This window comes from Macrotis lagotis, chromosome 8, assembly GCF_037893015.1.
Source record: "Macrotis lagotis isolate mMagLag1 chromosome 8, bilby.v1.9.chrom.fasta, whole genome shotgun sequence".
Taxonomy (NCBI): domain Eukaryota; kingdom Metazoa; phylum Chordata; class Mammalia; order Peramelemorphia; family Peramelidae; genus Macrotis; species Macrotis lagotis.
This window is the reverse complement of record NC_133665.1, coordinates 144,348,834-144,370,554: the sequence shown is the minus strand read 5'-3', so window position 1 is coordinate 144,370,554 and position 21,721 is coordinate 144,348,834. Positions and strand designations below refer to the sequence as shown.

At 33.9% G+C, this 21,721-nt stretch overlaps 1 protein-coding gene across 6 annotated transcripts in view; it reads right to left on the bottom strand.

Moving 5' to 3' along the window:
• RAD18 (RAD18 E3 ubiquitin protein ligase) overlaps positions 1 to 21,721 on the bottom strand; it is a 99,199-nt gene that overhangs the window by 11,387 nt on the left and 66,091 nt on the right. For 4 of the 6 annotated variants that reach the window (XM_074198661.1, XM_074198658.1, XM_074198659.1 and 1 more), the window contains one exon: positions 2,744 to 2,800. The exons of 1 other annotated variant lie outside the window; for it this stretch is intronic. In XM_074198661.1, the coding sequence (XP_074054762.1) occupies positions 2,744 to 2,800 (57 nt within the window). One more of the 6 variants, XM_074198663.1, reaches the window with a different exon arrangement.

Sequence of the window (21,721 nt, the reverse complement as noted above, 5' to 3'; positions counted from 1 at the left end):
ACAAATATTTCATTTCTAAAGAAATACTATGTGAATATTATTGGTTGGACGAGTTACAAATATACCTAAATCACTTAGGGGGCCAATGGTGGGATATAATAGCAAAATTTATAAATACACCTTCTTTAAAAACATGAAAGGCTCATACGTAATAGGATAAATTATTTACTCTTAATGACACTGAGATGATAATCAGATTATCAAAAAAGAAGATAGGCCTACATTTTCAGATTTTGTAGGGAGACCAAAGAAATGTCTTTTCTAAATTTGATGCCCAGTGGACTTTCACGACAAAACGGTAACAATGCAAAGGATAAAATTTTTTTTTTGCAAGGCAAATGGGGTTAAGTGGCTTGCCCAAGGCCACACAGCTAGGTAATTATTAAGTGTCTGAGGTCAGATTTGAACTCATGCACTCCTGACTCCAGGGTCAATGCTCCACCTAACTGCCCCTGCTTATTTAATTCTTGAAGTTATCCAAAGGATGAAGTACAATCTCCTTAACAATCTCCTTAACTATGCTCCCCACTTTGATGGGAAAGCATTGTGATTGACGGTATAGTAAAATGGAAATCTTTTCAACTAATTATTTAACCCTAATCATTTATTTTATTTTTTTATTCTTTTGAAATGCAAGTAAATCTACCTCATGTCCAAGAAAGCTGAAGCCAAACCAAAATGTATTGCCCTGAGAATAGTATTTGAACTGTGGGAGCCAAACTTCTTTTCTGTTTGTGGAAAAGTTACCGTATTTGGGACAACGTGCTGAAATAAAAGCTAGATAGCTAAGGAATTAGAAGAATGTGGTAGAATGGATATACTTTAGTTTGCCCTAGGAGTAATATTTAAAAATATGTGATTTAGGTTTCTTTTAAATGTGCCCATAAATTTGAGATGAACATTTGTGAGCTGCTTCTTTTATCAAAGAAAGATAGTGAGCCATTCAGATTTTTACTACCATTTAAGAGTGTAAATCCTTAAGAGACAGAGGTAGTAGTTGCCTGAATAATATATATATATACACATATACATATGATATTTTTGAATAATTATGACTCACAAAAAATCTGTTATCATGAAAATAAAATAAGTAAACAAGTACTTACTGAGGAGTAGGACTGTATGGCTGATTTGTACAAGGAATAGTATTAAACACAAAGAAGTGGAAGACAAAGTCATTGCAGCTAAGAAAACTATTTTCTAGGGGTAGCTAGGTGGTGCAGTGGATAGAGCACTGGCCCTGGAGTCAGGAGGACCTGAGCTCAAATCTGGCCTCAGACACTTACTAATTACCTAGCTACGTGACCTTGGGCAAGTCACTTAACCCCATTGCCTTGCAAAAACTTTTAAAAAAAAGAAAACTACTGTCTAACAGAAGACAATATATAAAAGTAAAAAATATAATACAAAAAATGACAACAAAGGATATTATTCAAATAGGAATGCAAGGCAGTACATGGTTAGTTGCCAACTAAGTTGAGTCAAACAATGAATAATATGAGTTAGAGAAGAGAGCAATCACTGTGAGTTGCACAAAGCTGAGAAAATTTTGTGGAAAGTATGAAGGATGTCTGATCTTTCAAGAGGTCGCAATTTGAACACAGAAGAAGCCAAGAAGGATCATTATAACTAAAAAAAATGACTTAAGGAAAGGCAAAAATATAAGGACTGTCTGAGGAATGGTGACTAGTCTTAAAATGAGCATGAATAATCATACCACATGACCAACTTTAACAGAATGGTCAGAATTCTGGCACCTTGTTCATAAGCCAGTTATAAAACTTGAGCCATCTAGTCTCCAAGTAGGTAGTAAGCTTTTAAATATCTTTAAATCTCTTTAAACTCTGAACCCCGCCCCCAGAATCTAGCACACTCCTTTGCACACAGCAGATGTACAATAATTGTTTTTTAGTTGAATTCTCTTTTTAATCTCTAGAGACAGCCTTTGGCTGCTCTACTGTCTATTCACCCAAGTAAAAAGACAGGAGCAGGATTAGGAAAGAGCTTTTATGAAAATGTTAAAAAAAAAAAAAGTTCCCTGACTCTGAACAGTTTGGGGTAATGTGCACTCGATCATTTACCCAGTGTCTGAGCTAGAAGCTGGCACTCTTTCACTGATCAGATTATCCTAGCTCTGTGATCCCATTTTTGGGCCAAAACACACCAATATGTGTGTAAATTATACTTAATATAAAGTGTCTAACTGCACAGGGCATGGTGCTATGTGATAGAGATAAAAAGTCAAAAATAATTCTAGCCCTAATGGGTATAATTTACTTAAATAAGATCATGCATAAACATTACTTGGTCTAATAAATTGGTTGAATATTTATAATAATTTACTAGTCCATGGTATACACTAAAATTTGAAAGCTATGATTTTGTTTCATGGGTTGCCACAGTCAAAGCATTTATCACCAAGTGGCTGGCCTCCTGGCAAGGAGTTTCTGTTACTTAGCTAAGCTTGTGTTCAGAAAACAGACGTAGTTTGCTTCTGGATCCCTAGTCAAATACTTTGCAAAATGTCAACAGAGAGACAGATGACCTAAAAGAAGGTGAGCCTCTACTGGTACTCATTTCAAGTCAAGAGAGGTAGTGGAAGGTGCTCAGTGCACCAAAAAGATTTAAAGTAGAATATGAATAAAAGATGGGCAGGATGAGAGAGCACTGATAAAAGGAATAACCACATCAATAAGATCATGGATCCATGGAAGGATCCAGATAATTCACAATGCATACTTACCTTGTTTCCAAAAACTCCTTTTCCTCTATGAGGTCTCTTATGATGTCTGAGCTGGAGCTAAAAGGACACGTACATTTTATTATCATAAGACATTTCTTAAGCTATTTGCAAGCTGCACTTTGATTGGCAAGGCACAAAGCAATGAAGAATGACTTAGTCACTGCCCCTAGAGTTTAGTCTTAAATCACTAAAATGCCATTATGACACACCTCACAGTTCCACAGATTTGGTCATAGTGCATACTGAAATGTAGAAAATCTTTGTAGATATAAACCGTATCCACTTAAAAAAGCATTATAATAGGATGATAATATACAACTCCACAGCACTTTTTATAATCCCAGACTGCTTCCCGGTCCAAAAGCTCAACTTTTCAACAGGATGATCTAAAGTTGTAAATCTTCACAACTTGTGAGAAATTAAATGGTGCAGGTGGCCCAAAAAGCAATGGGAAGATGTATGGTGGGCACAAGTAAAATGTTTCCAATGATGATCTGGATCCAAGAAAAGAGCAAATTCATTTGGTGAAATTTATAATTTGACAAGGAGATAGACCAGTCACGAGGCTTGAACCTCAGGGGGCTTCACTGGTACTCCTGAAGAAGTCTTCTAGCAGATTGATTTGAGCACCTATGGAATATATAAGGAACAAAGGAAAATATGGGTAGTTTACATTCTGTGCTAATGGAAGAATACTCAAACCAAGAGGGTCACCAATCTATTAAAGGGACTTGAGTGCTACAGATTGGCTGAAATAATTATGAATGTTTAACCCTGAGAAGAGAAGACTGAGGAGGAGGGGGCCTGCATGGAAAGGAAGGGAGAAGCCATAATGAAGTTTTCGAGGATCTGAGGAACTACCACATGAAAGAAGAAATCAATTTGCTCTGCTTGGCTCCAGAGGGCAGAACGTGAAGCAATAGCTGGAAGCTTCAAAGAGTCATTTTTAGTTTTACAAAAAGAGAGAAACAAGAAAAGAGGGAATAAATAGTCTGCCTAGGGAAGTCTTGATTTCCCTTTCCAACAAAGCTTTTCAAAGAAAGGCTGGGGGATCACTTGTTAGAAAGTACAGAAGGTATTTTTTTCAGGGTTCAGTTGGAATAAATGGTCTCTGAAAATTCCATTCCATGAAATGTCAAAAAAGAAAAAAAAATGTACAACATAGAAAACCCTAATGACTTTTAAATATAAATTTAGACATTGAAAATCTATTTTTAATTTAATATATAGCCTATAGTTACTTAAGTGTAGGGTAGATGGAAAAGATCTTAAAGATGAATTAACTGAATCCTCTCTTTTTACACAAATTATTTGCCCAGTCAAACAGATAGTAAGTGGCAGAACTAAGTTTTGAATCTAGGAGCTATAACTTAGGATCAAGGTAATATAAATATGTAAACCCATCATTTTCAGTAATTCTTTCTGCTACAACCTTAACAGGTGGTGTAACTAACATAAATCATTTTTATTCAACTTGGTTTCATTTTCCATATCTCTCAAATGATATTAAATAAGATCAGATTAGATGATCTATAAGGGAAATAGAATAAATGGGAAGCAAAAGTTACATGTGGAACCAGAAGTCACATTCAATTCCAATTCTGTCACTTACCACCTGGAAGAATTTGGCTAAGACATGTAGTTAACCTCTCTGGCCCTCAGCTTTCTCATCTGTAATGTGAATGAGTTGAATGAGGTGACTTATAGGTCCTTTCCAGCTTTATAGGCATGTCCCTATGAACTCTTGCAGATCCATAATTCTGTCATACTAACTTTTACTGACAGGGACCTAAAGCTATCCTTACTTCTACTTATCTCTACCTAGCTGAGGCTTTTTCTAATTTGATCAAAACAGAAAATAACATAAGAAAAGGAAGTACTAGACAGGATTTGTCTGCTTTATAATTCACTGACTGAAAATGAGTTTCTTACATAGGAAATACAGAACAGAAGAGTAGACTTTGAAGTCAGAAAGATCTCACAAGCAATTCAATGTGATTCAATAAACATTTTATTAAGCCTCTATAATTTGCAAGGTACTGTTCAAGATAAAATAAAATAAAATGTGGATAAAAAGACAAAGATGGAAAAAAATCATAACTTCAAGAAGTTTTACATTTTCCTTAGTAAGTCACATATTCTTTCCAGGTAAGGGTTATCTCATCTGTAAAACTTAAATGACAATATTCACAATATCTATTTCTTTTCTTTTTTTTTTTAAGGTTTTTGCAAGGCAAATGGGGTTAAGTGGCTTGCCCAAGGCCACACAGCTAGGTAATGATTAAGTGTCTGAGAACAGATTTGAACCCAGGTACTCCTGACTCCAAGGCCGGTGCTTTATCCACTATGCCACCTAGCCGCCCCTACAATATCTATTTCATAAGTTGTGAGATTTAAATGAGAAGATATATCAAAAATGTTTTGCAAATCTTAAAGGACTAAATAAACATCAGTTATTATCAGGAATAATAATTGAATACAGGGAAGACAAATCTAGAATAGGCAGTTATTTAAATGAAATAATTGATGGATGGCCCTGGATCTGTCAACAGTACAAGTTTATCACAGATACATAAATAAACTTCACTAAAAGTTTGTTCCTATGAGTTACAGGATTGTCTTCTGTTAAACTAAAATTAACCTGAGAGACAAACATAGTAAGCCCTTCTCACTTACTGACACTTGTGTGAACTAATTTACATCCTTTACAACACGGCAACTACCCCCTGGAAGATTTTGATAGAGAATGGACACAGCACTTTGATATTCTAATTAGAAAAGGCAGAGTATAATTAGTGGGATAAACTTCCCCCTACTTCATAATTTTGCTGAGGATCAGTTCTGATGAAGTAGAGATCATACCCAATCCTTGTCTATTATCCAATAAAAATTAGAAACCCTTCATGGGTGATTATAAATAATTACATAGGATAGTTCCCTTTCCACTCTTCCTAAGATATTTCTTTTTTTTTTGCAAGGCAATGGGGTTAAGTGGCTTGTCCAAGGTCACACAGCTAGGCAATTATTAAGTGTCAGAGGCCGGATCTGAACTCGGGTAGTCCTGACTCCAGGGCCAGTGCTCTATCCACTGCACCACTTAGCTGCCCCTTCCTAAGATATTTCAATGGAAATTTTATGTGGTACTTGTGATAAATCAAACACCAAATTCAAGTTGTGAAAGTGAAGTAGGGAGATAATTTTATACTACTTAGTCATTTCTCTGTCCAACTTTGATCCAGTTGGATCAGAGCCAAGCAGCAATAACAAAATGGGAGAAGTTGTAGCTGTATGGCCCAGGACCCAGCATCGTGCCACTATCAAAAGACAGAATAAGAAACTGAGAGAACAGATTTCCTTTCTTTTTTCACATGATGGTTACAAAGCATTCAACCCATTCCAGATAAGAAGCAGAATAGTCAACCCTGTCAACTAACTCGGTATGTCGAACAATCAATTTACACTGGAGCTTTCAGAGTACCAGCTAGAGTCGCTGGTTTGTTAAAGGAAAATATTTGCGGTACATTAAGGACATAAACCTAAAAGGTTTCTTAGTGATGTGATGCCACATCAGTGAAAACAGATGGTAAACGAGAAATTTTTTAAAATCTATGAAAACCTCTGAAAGTTGTCTATTCCTTTTTACCATAAATGACGTCAACTTCCATGGTGAGTCATCTAACAACCTGGCTCCGATAGCTATGTAGGTTAAACTCCAAAGACCTTCATTTTCACTGCTTTAGCCATACACAACAATGGTCAATAATCAGGAATTAACTTTTTCTCTCTGAAGTATTCGATATTGCCAATTGTCCCTTCTTAAAACTCGCTATCCTTCCTTAATTAATGTGACATTGAATTATCCTGATTCTTCTTCCTCATAGTTGATTCTTCTGTTCTCCAAAGGTGTTTCCTTAAGTTTGAGGAGGCTGGGCAGTTAGAACAATCTCTGGTAGGTTCTCCAAAGCTGAAAAGTCTTGCACAGGAGTCTCGTGCTGACCCACATTGACCACTGGATAAATAATTTTCCTATACAGCTTAGCCATCAGGGATGGCTGCAAGAATTATATATGGTATAGCATAGAAATCATGAAAAGGAAATTGAGACTTGAATGAATTGATGAAGAATGAAGTAAACAGAGAACAATTTTTATAATAACAAAATCAACACTAAGAATTTAAAATGCTTGTTGATTTGACAACATTATGAAAAAACTTAAGAACTCTGATCAATGGAATGACCAATCACAACTCTGGGAAGGGATAATAAAGGATGTTACTAACCTCTAAAGAGCTGGACTCAAAATATTGGTGAATATGGGTTTTCTGGGAAGTTTTTTGGCTTGACTATACATATCACTTTCAAGGGTTTTGCCCTTCTTTTTTTTTCAACTGGGTGGGGTGATGGGAGAGAAAGAAGGTAAATGCTTGTAAATTGAAAATAAAATGGGAATTTTTATAGTCACATGAATTCCCAAAGATTGTCTATTAAAGTATTTTTTTCATTCTTCCCTGCTAATAAAAATACATTTTTATTAATTTTTTTTTTTTTTAGGTTTTTGCAAGGCAAATGGGGTGGGGTTAAGTGGCTTGCCCAAGGCCACACAGCTAGGTAATTATTAAGTGTCTGAGACCGGATTTGAACCCAGGTACTCCTGACTCCAGGGCCAGTGCTTTATCCACTGCACTACCTAGCTGCCCCCATTTTTATTAATTCTTAACCTTTATTTTGAACTTAGCACCAAATCAAATGGGCATTTCTATATACTTAGTAGAATAGAAGATTGTATGTGAAATTGTAGGATTTCTTTCCAAATATTGAATAGATTTAATCTTTCAAAACTGACCTATTTGTTTATGCTTTATCCTAGCTTTGCTTCCATTCTCTTTGCATTTATTTTTCAAGCACTACCTATTTTGTAGAAAATATTGAAAATTGCTTAAGTGACGTATCATCTTAATTCCCACTTCATCAATGAACTAAAACAATTCTTTGCAAAGTTACTAATAATCTCATAACTATAAAAACTAATGAGTTTTTTTTCCATTTCTCATCATTCCTGACCTCTTTAAAGTACATGGTTCTTTACCACCTTCTCCCTCCTGTATGCATCCCTCTCTGGATTTTCATGGCATGAAGAGTCTCCTCCTGGTTTTCTTCCTTCCTGTCTACTTCTCAGAATCCTTTACTAATCACCACCACTGTCATGCTTCCTATTTGGGGGTGAATCCCAAGGAATTCAAAAACACATCTGACAAGTGTTCTTTTTTTCTAGCCGAGATCTTATTGTCAAAATCAAAAGAAACGAAGCAAATTCTGAAATGTATACAAAAGCAAGATCTTGGCTTCCCTGGATATCTTGGTCTCTGGATTCCGCTTCCCTTGCTAATGGCAGAAATTTGATTACTATGCATGCCGTTGCCACCCCTGAGCTCAACTTTTACTCTATCACCAGGCAAAGCCATCAGGACATGTTATTTATCTAGTGCTACTGGTACACACAGTACTTTAGAGAAGGTAAAAAGCAAGCCTATGACACAAAAATAACTCACCTTAAGGATTAGTTACAAGGATTTTTTAAATGCAAAATTTACATTTGCCCTAATTTTATCTCTATCTCTTTCTCAGCTATTGAATTAGAATCATAGATTCAGAACAACATGGCACCTCAGAGACCCCACAGTCTAACTTCCTCATTTTATAGATGAGAAAACAGAGAGCCTAGTGCTCTTTCCACTTTACTAGAATCATTTTAAAATATTTTTTTCATTTTTAACATTAGCCTCTTGTTAAAATTTTGAGTTCCAAATTCTCTCTCCTTCTCCCTCCCTTCCTGCTGACAAGTCAAGCAAAATGGTATCAGTGAAATCATGCAAAATATATTTCCATATTAGGCATGTTGTAACAAAAAAAAAAAGCAAAAAGAAATGAAGAGAGAAAGACTTTTTCATAATGAGTCCTTTGGAATGGCCTTAGATCACAATATTGATCAGAGTAGCCAAGTCTTTCACAAGTGATCACCATTACAACGTTATTTTTACTATGCACAATGATCTCCTGGTTTTCTCACTTCACTTTCATCAGTTCATATACATCTTGCTATGTTTTTTTTCCTAAATCTACTCCATCATTTCTTATAGTACAATTGTTCTCTATCATAATCATATGCTACAACAATGTTCAGTCATTAGCCAATTGATGAGCATCCCTTCAATTTATAATTCTTCACCACCATAAAAAGACCAGCTATAAATATTTTTGTACATAGGAAGACTTTTCCTTTTTCTCTGAACCCTTTGAGGTACAGAACTAAAAATGGTGTTGCTGAATCAAAAGGTATTTTTGTTTGTTTTTGGTTTTGCAAGTAATGAGGTCAAGTGACTTGTCCAAGGTCACATAGCTAAGCAAGTATTGAGTGTCTGAGGTCACATTTGAACTCAGGTCCTCCTGTGCTCTATCCACTGCACCACCTAGCTGACCCATTACTAAATTAGTCAAATTTTAAGGAAATTAATTCACTATTCACTGGAAGGTCAAGTACTGTAGCTGAAGCTTAAATATTTTGGATGAGAAGAAAGGTCTCATTGAAAAATACCCTGAATGCAAAAGGAGAAGGGAATACAGAGGATGAAATCAGTAGCCTCACAGAGGCCACAGACATGAACTTGTACAGACTTCAAGAAGCAGTGGAGGATAGAATGACCTGGCGAGTTTCGATCCATGGTTCACAAAGAGTCAAACAAGACTCAATGACAGCAACAATAATAGCAAACCATATGATCTTCCTTGGATCCTCCTCAAATCCCTAATGGGAATTTAAATTAGGACTGATGATCAATATTTTTCATTTCTTAAGCTTCCTAAGGAAAGTTCCTTTATTTAAAAAAAGAGAACTGTACAAATTCTAAAAGCAAAGAAATGCAAACAGTAATTTGCATAGTGAAAGTGAATGAACATCAAAACAAAATGAAAAAAAAACTTGCCAACTAACCCACAAAAGTCAATTCTCTTCACATCTCAACCTTTCCCAGAATCTCTGATCAAAAGTTTGAACTGAAAAGGCCTTGCCTAACTTATCTGAACTGCACTAGCCCAGTTTTTTCATGACTAATGTGTTTCCTCTTACCATGCTCTCATAATAATGACTGGTTGATAAAAATTACTACTACCCTTCCTGCATTTCCCAATGCAAGGAAGAAAAAGCAAAGGGTTTTTTGGTTTCTCCGGGTAGTGACTACCCTAAAGTCTTTGATAGTGTGGATCACAACAAAACATCACAAGTCCTCAAAGAAATGGGAGTACTGGATAATTTTGCTTTCTTAGGAATCTGTAGTATGCAGATTAAAAAGCAATAGGTAGAACAGAATGTGGAACAACTTCCAGAAGACCCAAGGTCAGACACCTGCCACCTGGGCCACTTCCCCTCTCTGGGTCATATCTTCTGGATTTGGGGTTGTACTAGGTCACTCCCAGCTCAGCTCTTGTATCTTATGAGATTAGGATTGAAAAAGTAGTGAAACAAGGGGAATTTCTGCACAACAAATGAAAAACAAACCAGGCAATTTGAACAGAGTTCATCTGAGGAACAAAAACGAAGGGGACTTAACAGATGAAATATTCAACATCAAGTAGTAAGACATATTTCTATGATCAGTGGGGATTAGGTAGGGTAGGTTGCTGAACTTTAAAATTATTGAGGTCCCTTTCAACTCAGAAATACTGTGAATGTCTCTGGGCTATAGTTCATTCAACTATAAAATTAGGGAATTAGACTATATAACCTTTAAGGATCCTTCAACTCTCCAAGATCCTATGATTCCAGGTAAGAATATATTTCCCAGGCACAATAAATTTAAGCCTTGAGCTGATAAAAAAAAAAAAGCAGCAAAAGACACCAAAGAATTATAATTTATTTTTTACAATTGCTTCAAGTAATTTCATTTCATTAATTAACCATTCAGAATATTCTTTTTTTAAGTATATACAGCTTTGTACAACCCTCTCACACTTAAATACAATTCACTTGCAAGTCATGATATCTCCTTCCTATATAGATGTGCAGTTGGAAACAGGAATTCATTTCACTTAATAGGAAACAAGAGGGAAAAAGCTCAAGAGAAAAGGAAGCAATCAGAGGGATTGTATTGCCCAGATTAACAGAACTAGAGTCCTTATTTAACCTACCATTTATGGAACATTCCATAAATTAACTCCAAAAGAAAAAGAAACTCAGAACCAGACATATTGACAAGTGAATTCAATTGAACTTTTCAAGAATACTTAATTCCAATATTAAATACACTGTTTGGAAATAAAGTAGGTATAGAAGGGATTCTACCAAATTCCTTCCATATAATAAATATGACCATAATATCAAGGAGAATCATAACAAAGAAAGAATATTGTAGATCTATATACTTTATGAATACTGATATGAAAAATTTAAATAAGATATTAGCAAGGAAATTACCAAAAAATACCACAAAGATTATATACTGTGCTAACTGGATTGATACCAGGAATATAGAATTAATTCAATATTAGGAAAACTAGATGTAACATCATTTTATTAACAAAAACAACAAAATCATATGCTTAAATTAATGTGTGCAGAAAAAAGCTTTTGACAAACATACATTCCTATTAAAAAACATTAGAAAACCTAAGAATAACTGGAACTTTCCTTAAAAGTATAAGTATCATCAATCTAAAATCAAGAGCCAAGATTATCTGTGATGAGGATAATCCAGAGGTCTTTCCAATATGATCAAAGATAAACAAGGATGTCTGACATCACCATTACTTTTCACTACAGTATTAAAAATGCTAGATATAGCAATAAGACAAAAAACAAAATAAAATTGCTTACTAGAAAAATGGACCAATTCACCACCCCACCAAAAATGAATTCTTTTCACACAGCATCTTCAACAAGTGTCACTTTCCCTTTTTTTGCCAACTTTACTGCTCTGATGGGTGTAAGACAGAAAGTCAAAATTCAGTTTGCATTTCTTTCATGATTACAAGTTGTTTTCTAAAGTAGTTGAGTAAATTCATGGTTCCAATATAGGTTTACTTTACCTGATTTTCTCACATTCTCATAAACATTCCATTTTAAACAATTATATAGTTGGAAGATAGAATTGTTTTAATTTGCATCATTAATGATTTTGAGCACTTCCCGCAGATGATTATTCTAGTTTTTTCTATTACTTGTGCATTTCTTTATTCTGTAATCTTTTAATATCTGCACTAAATCACCAGAAATTTGGTTTGTTAGCTATATCACAAAAGTTTCATCCAAAGAATTTATAAAAGTCTGTATCTTTCCTTATTGTTCTAAAAGCAAAGGATCATGATTTATATATAAAAGAAATGTCCTAATTTGTCTTTAATATTATCTATATTGTAACTAGATTCATATTATTAATAAATATTTATTAAACATCTACAATGTGCCAGGCAATTTACTAAATGTTAGGGACATAAAGAAAAAAAGATGAGAAATTGGTTCAAAGATTTATCCAAGACTATCTGAACAGGATATAATAGAGTTGGGGATATGAACTCAAGTTATCTGATTTCAAATCCTAGTAGTAATAGTAAAAGCTAGAATTTGTATGCTTTAAAGTTTGCTAAGTATTTTGACTATCTCAATCTTCACACTAACTCAAGGAGATATTTGTTGTTATATCCAGTTAACAGATTCTGTATCTTATTAATATGTATATACTTCATGTATTTCTATCTTGTCTTAAATGGCTTTTCCCATTCTAACCTTTTCTTCTTGTTTTTAGTGATATACAGAGATGCTAAAGATCTAGTGAAGCTGCAGTAAAATAAAAAGAGGGCTAACAGATGTCGTTCGGAGTGGCAAAGGATGTGGCAGAATTAGTTTATCACACATGCAAAGACAGAAGTAATACCATTTCATAGTAGTATGGGATAGTAGTATTCATGATAAACATATGCAAAAAAATCCACCATAAATATATTTGTAGTTTCTAGACCAACACCTATCAAAGGAATAGGGAAATATCGAAATTCTACAAGGATCATCCTTCCAATTACATCATCATACATTCGGATACTCAAAGACTTCTATGCAAAGGTGAGCATAAGAGAAAACAGTGGGAAAAATATGTTGAAAAACATAACAGAAGTCTCACATAGTAAATTCACTTTCTGAGAAAAGGATCAAGAGGTACTGAATAAGGCTGGCACCATAGAACACCACAAAAATGAAACTGATTGCATCTTAACATTGAGAAAATGCCTCATTACTGATGGGGGAATTATTCCTTAATCAAACATCTAAGTACAGTCATTTCAATGATTTATTAGAGCAAAGATCAAAATTAATACAAAACTAAAAGAAAAAATGTGAAAAACAAATGGAAGATGATTGAAACAACTCCAATGTAAATTTCTTAACAAGTTGTTGGAACATTTACACTAAGAAGAATAATTTCAATGACATCTATTACAACAATTAGTTCTGGCATATAAGTCACTGTCATCATGAGGCTGAAGAAGTTTTATAACAAAGTTTTATAACACCTGACATCAGCCAAGGTCAATAACCCAAAGACTATATAATTATGGAATATCATGGAGAGGGATGGTCAGAAGAAAAGGACTTTAAAAATAAAGTTTAAAAATGCATGACCAGATACCCAAACCCAAGAAAAGTCATCTCATGCTTTTTAAGGATGAAACTGGAAAAAGGGCAATAGAAGGTGAAAATGAAAAAGATCTTAAGAGTTTTTGTTTCTTCAGTAAACTCTATTCAACATCAAGGATACTAGAAAAATGCACACACAAACAGACACACATATCTTGGGAGTTCTTCAGAAGGAAGGGGAAATGAAACTGAAGAAAAGAAACGTAGGAAAAAATCTAGAATAGATCTAGTACACCCAAAGGAAATTCATATTGGAAACAACATAACATTATAGACATTGAGTAATTTATAGACACAGACATAATACATTTGATGATGCTCAATTAATGAAATTCCAAAATACCTAGTCTAGTAATATTAAATAGATCATAAACAAAACAAACAAGTTATTGATAATGGGCTGGAAGACAAGAAAATTGAATCATGCATCATCTCTGCTACCAAGAAGCTATGTGACAAGGACACTTCATTTTCCTAAGACTCAGCTTCTTCATTTGTGAAATGAGAGGACTAGTTTTATAAGGTTTCTTCAAGGTTTAACATTTTATAGGTCTGTTAAAACCTATTTTCTCTCTCAAAAGAAAGTACAAAAGTGTGGTTACAATAATAGCATAGTACAAAGTGTCTTGATTTAGGGCCAGAAAATCTGAGTTCAAACCCTAGTTCTGCCACTTATTGTGAGTGACCTGGAGGACTAACGCATTCTGGGTTTCAGTTTTCTCATGTGCCAAATGAGACAGTTGTACTTATAGACATCTTGCTTTAAATCCATGATCCTACATTTTGGAAATGTCTTCTTCAAATTTGGATATGTAATTAATATTCATCTATGCAAAATGTATGTCTTCTCCCATTAATTAATAAGCCCCATATTCACTTAGACATTTGTTCACTAAAGCCCACAAATTAATTACTCCTGTAATGGACTTATGTGAAGTTACCTAAATATTACAACAAAAACAGGAAAATGTCTGCATTTGGAAATAACCCTACTTTAACACTCAAGTTCATCCGAGATAACATGAACATGAAACATCACTTATCTGGAAAAATCAACAAGGCTAAGCAGAGTCAGCAATTTGCTATGCACCTTGTCCAAGAACATAATTAAACCTTAAATATTTGTGTGGGGAGTGATCAGAGAAGATATGTAAAACTCTTAGCATTGTCTTCTGATTTGTAGGTGGTCAAACCTCTTTAAAATCTTGACACACAGTGAATAGTCTCAGAGCTGGGGGTTAAACCAAGTTTTCAGGAAGCCTAGCCGCTGTTGGTATGATAGAAACGAAACTAGCCTGACAGTTCCAGATCTAGTTCTGGCATCCAACTACTTTTATGCCTCAGTTTCCTCATCTACAAAATACAAGAGTTGAACTAGGCCTTTAAGGTCTCATTCCAGGTTTTTTATTTATTGTATCCCTGCTTATCATTTCTTCATTTTTATGCATTTTCTTATACCACAGTCCTAATTTAGATCACTGTCAATGATGAGAAATAAGAGATCTCAGAAATTATAGAAAAACATTGTGCCAGTTCAATCTTCATTTACATAATAAAATGTCGACTTGAAAATTAATACTATAAAGCTTCATCAGTGTATTCATAAAGATATACAAATCATTTAGAAATATTCTGAACCCCTCTATTTAATTTGCCAGTATACAACCGGCATAAATGTATTCAACTAGAGAACCAGGGCTTTAGTCTACAGCTGATTACTAGTTAGTGGTCTAATAGCAAAAGGGCAGTTCTTTCAAGGTCCCATAACCCATTTCAATCAACTCATTAGGAAGGGATGAGAGGTGGGAAGGGAAGACTATTTAAAACTATGGTTGAGTTGCAAATACAGTAAAGATTATACTTAAATTCTGTTAATCAAGTCAATTAAGTAAAGTGTCAAATATAAGATTCTATGCTAAAAACTAAGTTTGCTATTCTCAAATATAAAGTATAGACATGGTAAACAATATTTGCTAAATATAAGTGGGATCTAATGCTAATTTTTTTTTTTTTAGGTTTTTGCAAGGCAGTGGGGTTAAGTGGCTTGCCCAAGGCCACACAGCTAGGTGATTATTAAGTATCTGAGGCCGGATTTGAACTCAGGTACTCCTGACTCCAGGGCCAGTGCTCTATCCACGGCACCACCAAGCCACCCCAAATGCTAAATTAAATGAGCTATGACATAAAATAACAAAATCAGAGATCTGATCATCTAATTCATTAAAGAGCAGGTATCATTTAGCCTGAAAGAACTTCAGTAACATGGAGGCAATGCATTATCCTTTTAATCAATGAAGTTTGTTTTCCCCTTTTATAAAAAAAGTTTACTCTCTACAACTTATCTATTTCTATGCTCTGGAAGCAAGAAGAAAAATGATTGACATAATAAACCTTCTAATAGGCAATTGTGTCCCCTATCTCCAAGCTTTATAAATCTCATAAAGCAAAATTTGGTACTCTATTCATTCTTTTCATATTTCTAATTCTTTCCCACAGCATTTTCATTTCTTTTCAAATTCCCTTAGTACTTTACCAAGTTTCCTCTATCAGATTTCATTTAAGAAATTATTTTCACCTTTTTGAAAATTCTTCATCTCTTCCAGGGATTCTAATTGAACTTAAGGTCAAGTTATATTTTCATTTGAGGACTTGCTTGGTAGTTATTTTCAAATCATTGTCTTCTGAATTTGTGTCTCGAGTATCCTTGTGACCATTAATAGTTCTTTATTGTAAAATAGTTTTTGGCTCATTTTTCCAACATTACTTCCTGACTTTGTGTTAAAGGCAGGATCAGAGCACATAGCTACTATTTGGTTCTGTACTAGGCTCCTGCCTCAGTTTACAGCCTAGGGCTTATAACTACTCCTTGTCCTGGTTCATCACTCTTAGGCACAGGAGTGGCCCAAAGACCCACTGAAACTGGATAGTAAGCAAGAGGATCTGCCAGCTTTACCTGTTCCTTGCTTCTTGAAGAATAGCAGGCTCCTTTTAGTTATATCTTGATTTTTCCTCTTGCCATTGTCAGAATGTTTCACGCTTCCTTTCCTAGCTAGATTCTGCCCCTAGTGTCTGCATATCTGACTCTATCAACCTCAGCTAGAAATAATTGTCAATTTTTTCCCTTGGATTTCACAATTAAGGATTCATTCTGGTGCTTTCTCTAGATTTGGGGTTAATTATGAGGAAAGCTTGAACTTCCTGTAAATCTTCCATCTTACCTGGTCTCTCCTTCTACATCTTATAATCACAAAATGTTAATATGTGGTTTATTGTTGTGAAAGCCTTCTAGTAATCTAATAGCCTCATTAAGGATGCTCTCAATTTGTGTATCAATGACTCAGATTTTGAACAGATGGAAGAACAGGTACATAATTATTCAGGTTTTTCATGATTATCTTTTCTCAACATTAATGATGAGAAATTTTCTTCATGTCTTTGATAACTTACCCTCCATCAGAAATCATGTATACCAGTTCCTTAATGCCCTCAGAATTGTATTCCTATGGCAGTAGGGTCAAATAAAAAGAGGGACCATTAATCTATATATGAAGATGCCTACTGATAGTTTTAAAATGTAATGTTATGTTTTATTTATTGTATCAAGTTTCTCAATTACATTTTTTATAATTTTAACAGAATTTTCATATTCAATTTCTTTACTATTATGTACCAAAAACCTTAACATTTAAAATTTTGAGTTCAAAAAATTCTTTCCTTCCTCCTCTCCCCCTCCTTGAGAAGGAATACAATTTGATATAGATAATACATGTGCATTCATACAAAATATATTTGACTTAGCCATGATATAAAAGAAAACATATACACATACCCCCAACAAAGGGTTTTAAAAGTATGCTTTAATATTCATTCAGACTTCATAAGTTATTTCTCTGAAGGTGGATAGCATTTAACAAGCCCTTTGGAATTGTTGTAGATCATTGGATTGCTGAGAAGTTATTCACAATGTTATTGTTACTATGGTCAATGTTCTCACGGTTTTGCTCACTTTACTTTATACCTTCCTAAGGTTTTTTATTGAAATCATCTACCTCACCATTCTTATAGCATAATAATATTCTATCATAATTATATAACTTTCTCAACTATTTCCAAATTGATGAGTATCCTATCGATTTCCAATCCTTTTTCACCACAAAAAGAACTGCTACAAATATTTTTGTACATATAGGTCCTTTTCCTTTTCTTTGATCTCTTGAGGTTACAGATCTAATAGCGATATTGCTAGTCAAAGCATACGTACAATTTATAATCCTTTGGGCATAGTTTCAAGTTGCTTTTCAGAATGGCTGGATCAGTTCACAACTCCACCAACTAGTGCATAGGTATCTCAATTTTTCCACATTAGCTCCAGCACTTTTCATTTTCTTTTTTTCTGAGATATTAATCAATCTGATAGGTATGCAATGGTGCCTCAGTTACTATAATTTGCATTTCTCTAATGACTATAAATAGCATTGATTTCTTGTTTTAAAAATTATCTGTTCATAACTTTTGACTATTTGTCATTTGGGAAATGACTCATTTTTTAAAAATAAATTTGACTTCTCTACATATTTGAAAAAATGATGCTTTTATCTAAGAAACTTGCTAGAAACATTTTTCCAGTTTCCTTCTTGTTTTCTAATCTTTCCTGCATTGATATTGTACAACTTTTAAATTTGATGTAATCAAAATGATCTATTTCATATACCATCATGCTTTCCATCTCTTGATTGGCTGAACATTCTTCCCTTATCAGTAGACCTGACATTTAAATTTTCTAAGCTCAACTAATTTATTTGTTTTAAGATATCACCCTTTTTATCTAAATCATGTATTCATTTTGACCTTACTGTGTTATACAGTGTGAGATTTTGGTCTATACCTCATTTCTCCCAAACTGTTCTCCAGTTTTATAATTTATTGTCAAGTATTGAGCTCTTGTCCTAAAAGCTTGGATCTTTGGGTTTGTTAAAACACTACATTGTTATTGTTGCTTATTACTATGCATCGTGTATGCAATCCATTCCACTGATCATTCATGCTATTTAGTAGCCAGTACCAGATGGGTCTGATAATTACTACTTTATAATACAATCTGAAATCTGGTATGGCTAGATTAACACATTTTCTTTCCTTAACAATTTTTTTCATTGATTCCCTTCATATTCTTGACATTTTGTTCTTCCAGATGAATTATGTTATTATTTTTCTCACTCTATAATTCTTTGGTAGTTTGATTGGTATGGCACTGTATACATAAATTATTTTGATAGAATTACCATCTTTATTATATTGGCTCAGCTTATTCATGACCAATTACTATTTCTCCAATTGTTTAAATCCAGTATGTGTGTTTAAAGTGTTTTGCAATGGTATTCATATAGTTCTTGGATTTGTCTTGAAAGGAAAACTCTCAGCTATTTTACATTGTCTGCAACTATTTTAAATGGAATTTGTATCACTTTTCTGCTAGGTTTTGTTGGTAATATACAGAAATGATGATTTATGTGGGTTTGTTTTATATCCTGCAACTTTGCTAAAGTTGTTAATTGTTTAAAGTAGGTTTTTTTAAGTTGATTCTCTAAGAATTCCATCATATCATCTGCAAAGGGCAATAGTTTTGTTTCCTCATTGCCTGTTCTAATTCCTACAATTTCTTTTTCTTTTCTTATTGCTAAAACTGGTATCCCTAATACAATATAGAGTAATAGTGATGATAGTAGACAGTACTGCTTCATCCCTGACCTTAAAGGAAAACTTTGAGCTATCCCCATTACACATTATGCTTGCTGATGACTTTAGAGAAATACAACCTACCATTTTAAGGAAAGGTCCATTTTGTCCTATGCTTTGTAAAGTTTTAAATATGAATGATCTCGTTAAAAGGCAGTTAAAAGATGTTTCTGCCATCTATACACAATTATAGGATCTTTACTGTTTTTATTATTTAAAACTTCAGGCCTGCATAGATCTCACCTGGTCAAAGTATCTAATTTATGAAATTATATTGTTGCAATCTACTTGCTGGTGTTTTACTCATCTTTTTTTAACATTCATTAAAATTGTTCTATAGTCTTCTTTCTGTTTTTACTCCATCCTTGCCTATTTTTCCAAATAATTTCTATTCCATTGGAATTAATGCATTTAATATTTTTGCTTTTCTACATTTGGTTGTGAAATTTTTATGTTCAATATATGGCCAATTATCATGAAAATGCCATGAGCAGCTGAGAGAAGTGTGTGTGTGTGTGTGTGTGTGTGTGTGTGTATTCTTTCTACTCTCTTCACTTTCTGCAGAGATCCATAACTTTTCTAAAATTCTATTCATCTTATTAACTTCTCTTTATTTTATAGTTAGATTTATCTAGTTCTGAAAAAGGAAAGTGGAGGTCCCCTACTAGTATTAACTATTTCCTATAATTCATTTAACTTTTTCCTTTGGATGTCTGACATTTGGTGCATATGTTTAGTACTGATATCATTCCATTGTCTATGGTACCTTTCTGGTAAAATACAGTTTCTCTGTTTCTCTCTTTTAATTAGGCCAATTTTTGCAACTGATTTACCTGATCATTGTTTCCCATTTGTTTGCTTTTTAACCTCAGTTCAAGCATTAATTGACTCTGCTTCAACCCATTATTTTTTATGGGGTTTTTTATGATTTTTTTTTGTAAGGCAAATGGGGTTAAGTGGCTTGCCCAAGGCCACACAGATAGGCAATTATTAAGTGTCTGAGGCCAAATTTGAACTCAGGTACTCCTGATTCCAGGGCTGGTGCTCTATCCACTGCGCCACCTAGCCTCCCCACAACCCATTATTTTTATTCCACATGTCTCTTTGTTTCAAGTCTGCTTCTTGGAAAGAAGTTGGATTCTAGCTTCTAATCCATTTTGCTACCTGTTTCTGTTTTTTAAATAAATTCATCCCATTCACATTCAATTATGATTATTTTTCCTAATCCCTATTTTTCCCACATTATCCTTCTCTCTATCCCTTTTACCCTGTCCCTCAAAAATCTGTTATCTTGTTAATGACCACTGCCTCCCTTATTCTGCCCTTCCTTCTATCAGTTCTCATCCCTCTACTTTTATCCCCCTCACTTTCTAATTTCCTATAGGGCAAGATAGATACCTATTCTCAAGTGAGCATGAACATTATTCCCTCTTTAAGCCAATTTCAATGGGAACAAAGTTCAAGTGGTGTCTCCCTCCTACCCACTCAGCTTTCCTTCTAGAGTGAAATTTCTTCCTTTCCTGCCTCTTTTATGGATAATTTTCATTATTCTTCCTCTTCCTTCCTCAAGTGCAAAAGCAACAATAGCTCAGAAAAAATGCCTTATTCAGAAAGCATCTGACTTGCTAAACAGAGAAATAGTTAGCAAAAGCAATACTTTTACAACTCTGTTAAGTAAAGAAAATATTTAATTTCAGTACATAGGAAAACTGTTACTACCTTAATTTAAATTAATATGTACAGCTTTTGCTTCTTGTAACAATTTGGAAATAATATATAAGACATTAATCATTTTTTTTCTTTTTAAAATTTTCTTCTATTAATCATTTGAATACTTATTCATGTCTATAAAAAGTAAAACAATTTTAAAACCAAATTTCAAACACTTTTGTATTCAAAATCTATAGCTGATAAAACTCATTTCAATAATTCAATAAATATATTTAATAAACCATCTATATATATATTTTTAATCCAAGTCACTGATTAAAGTGTGAAATAGCAGAGAGAGCCAAGCACTGATTCCTGGGATGCTCCACTGAAGATCTCTTCTTTTATAGAAAATGAGCCATTAATAACTACTTTTTGACTCATCTAACCAGTTTTAAATATAACAGATTCTCTTATCAACTAGTATATCTCTTCATGAGCAAAGCATTGATAAAACCATGTTGGCTCTGTGTCACACTTCTTCCCTTTTTAGATATTGAACAACCATCTTTTAATGATCCTTTCTACAATATTCCCAGGAATAAAAGTCAAGCTCTGTACTCTCTATTATCTGAATGCTGTTCTCTTTCCTTTTTTTTTTTTTTTTTTTTTTTGAAAATCGAGGTATTTGTAGAACTGAGATGTGGAATATCTTTCAAATATCAATGACAGTAGTTCAGCAATTAGATCTACCAGTTCTTTCAGGACAAGAAATTGTAAGTCATCTAGGCCAGTTGACTTGAATTCATCAAGGAAGTCAGGTGTCCTCTCTCTCCTTATTTATCTTGAATATCAATTCCAAGTTAATCATTTTTTGTTCTGTCATTTTCACAGTAATGTTCATTGTCCT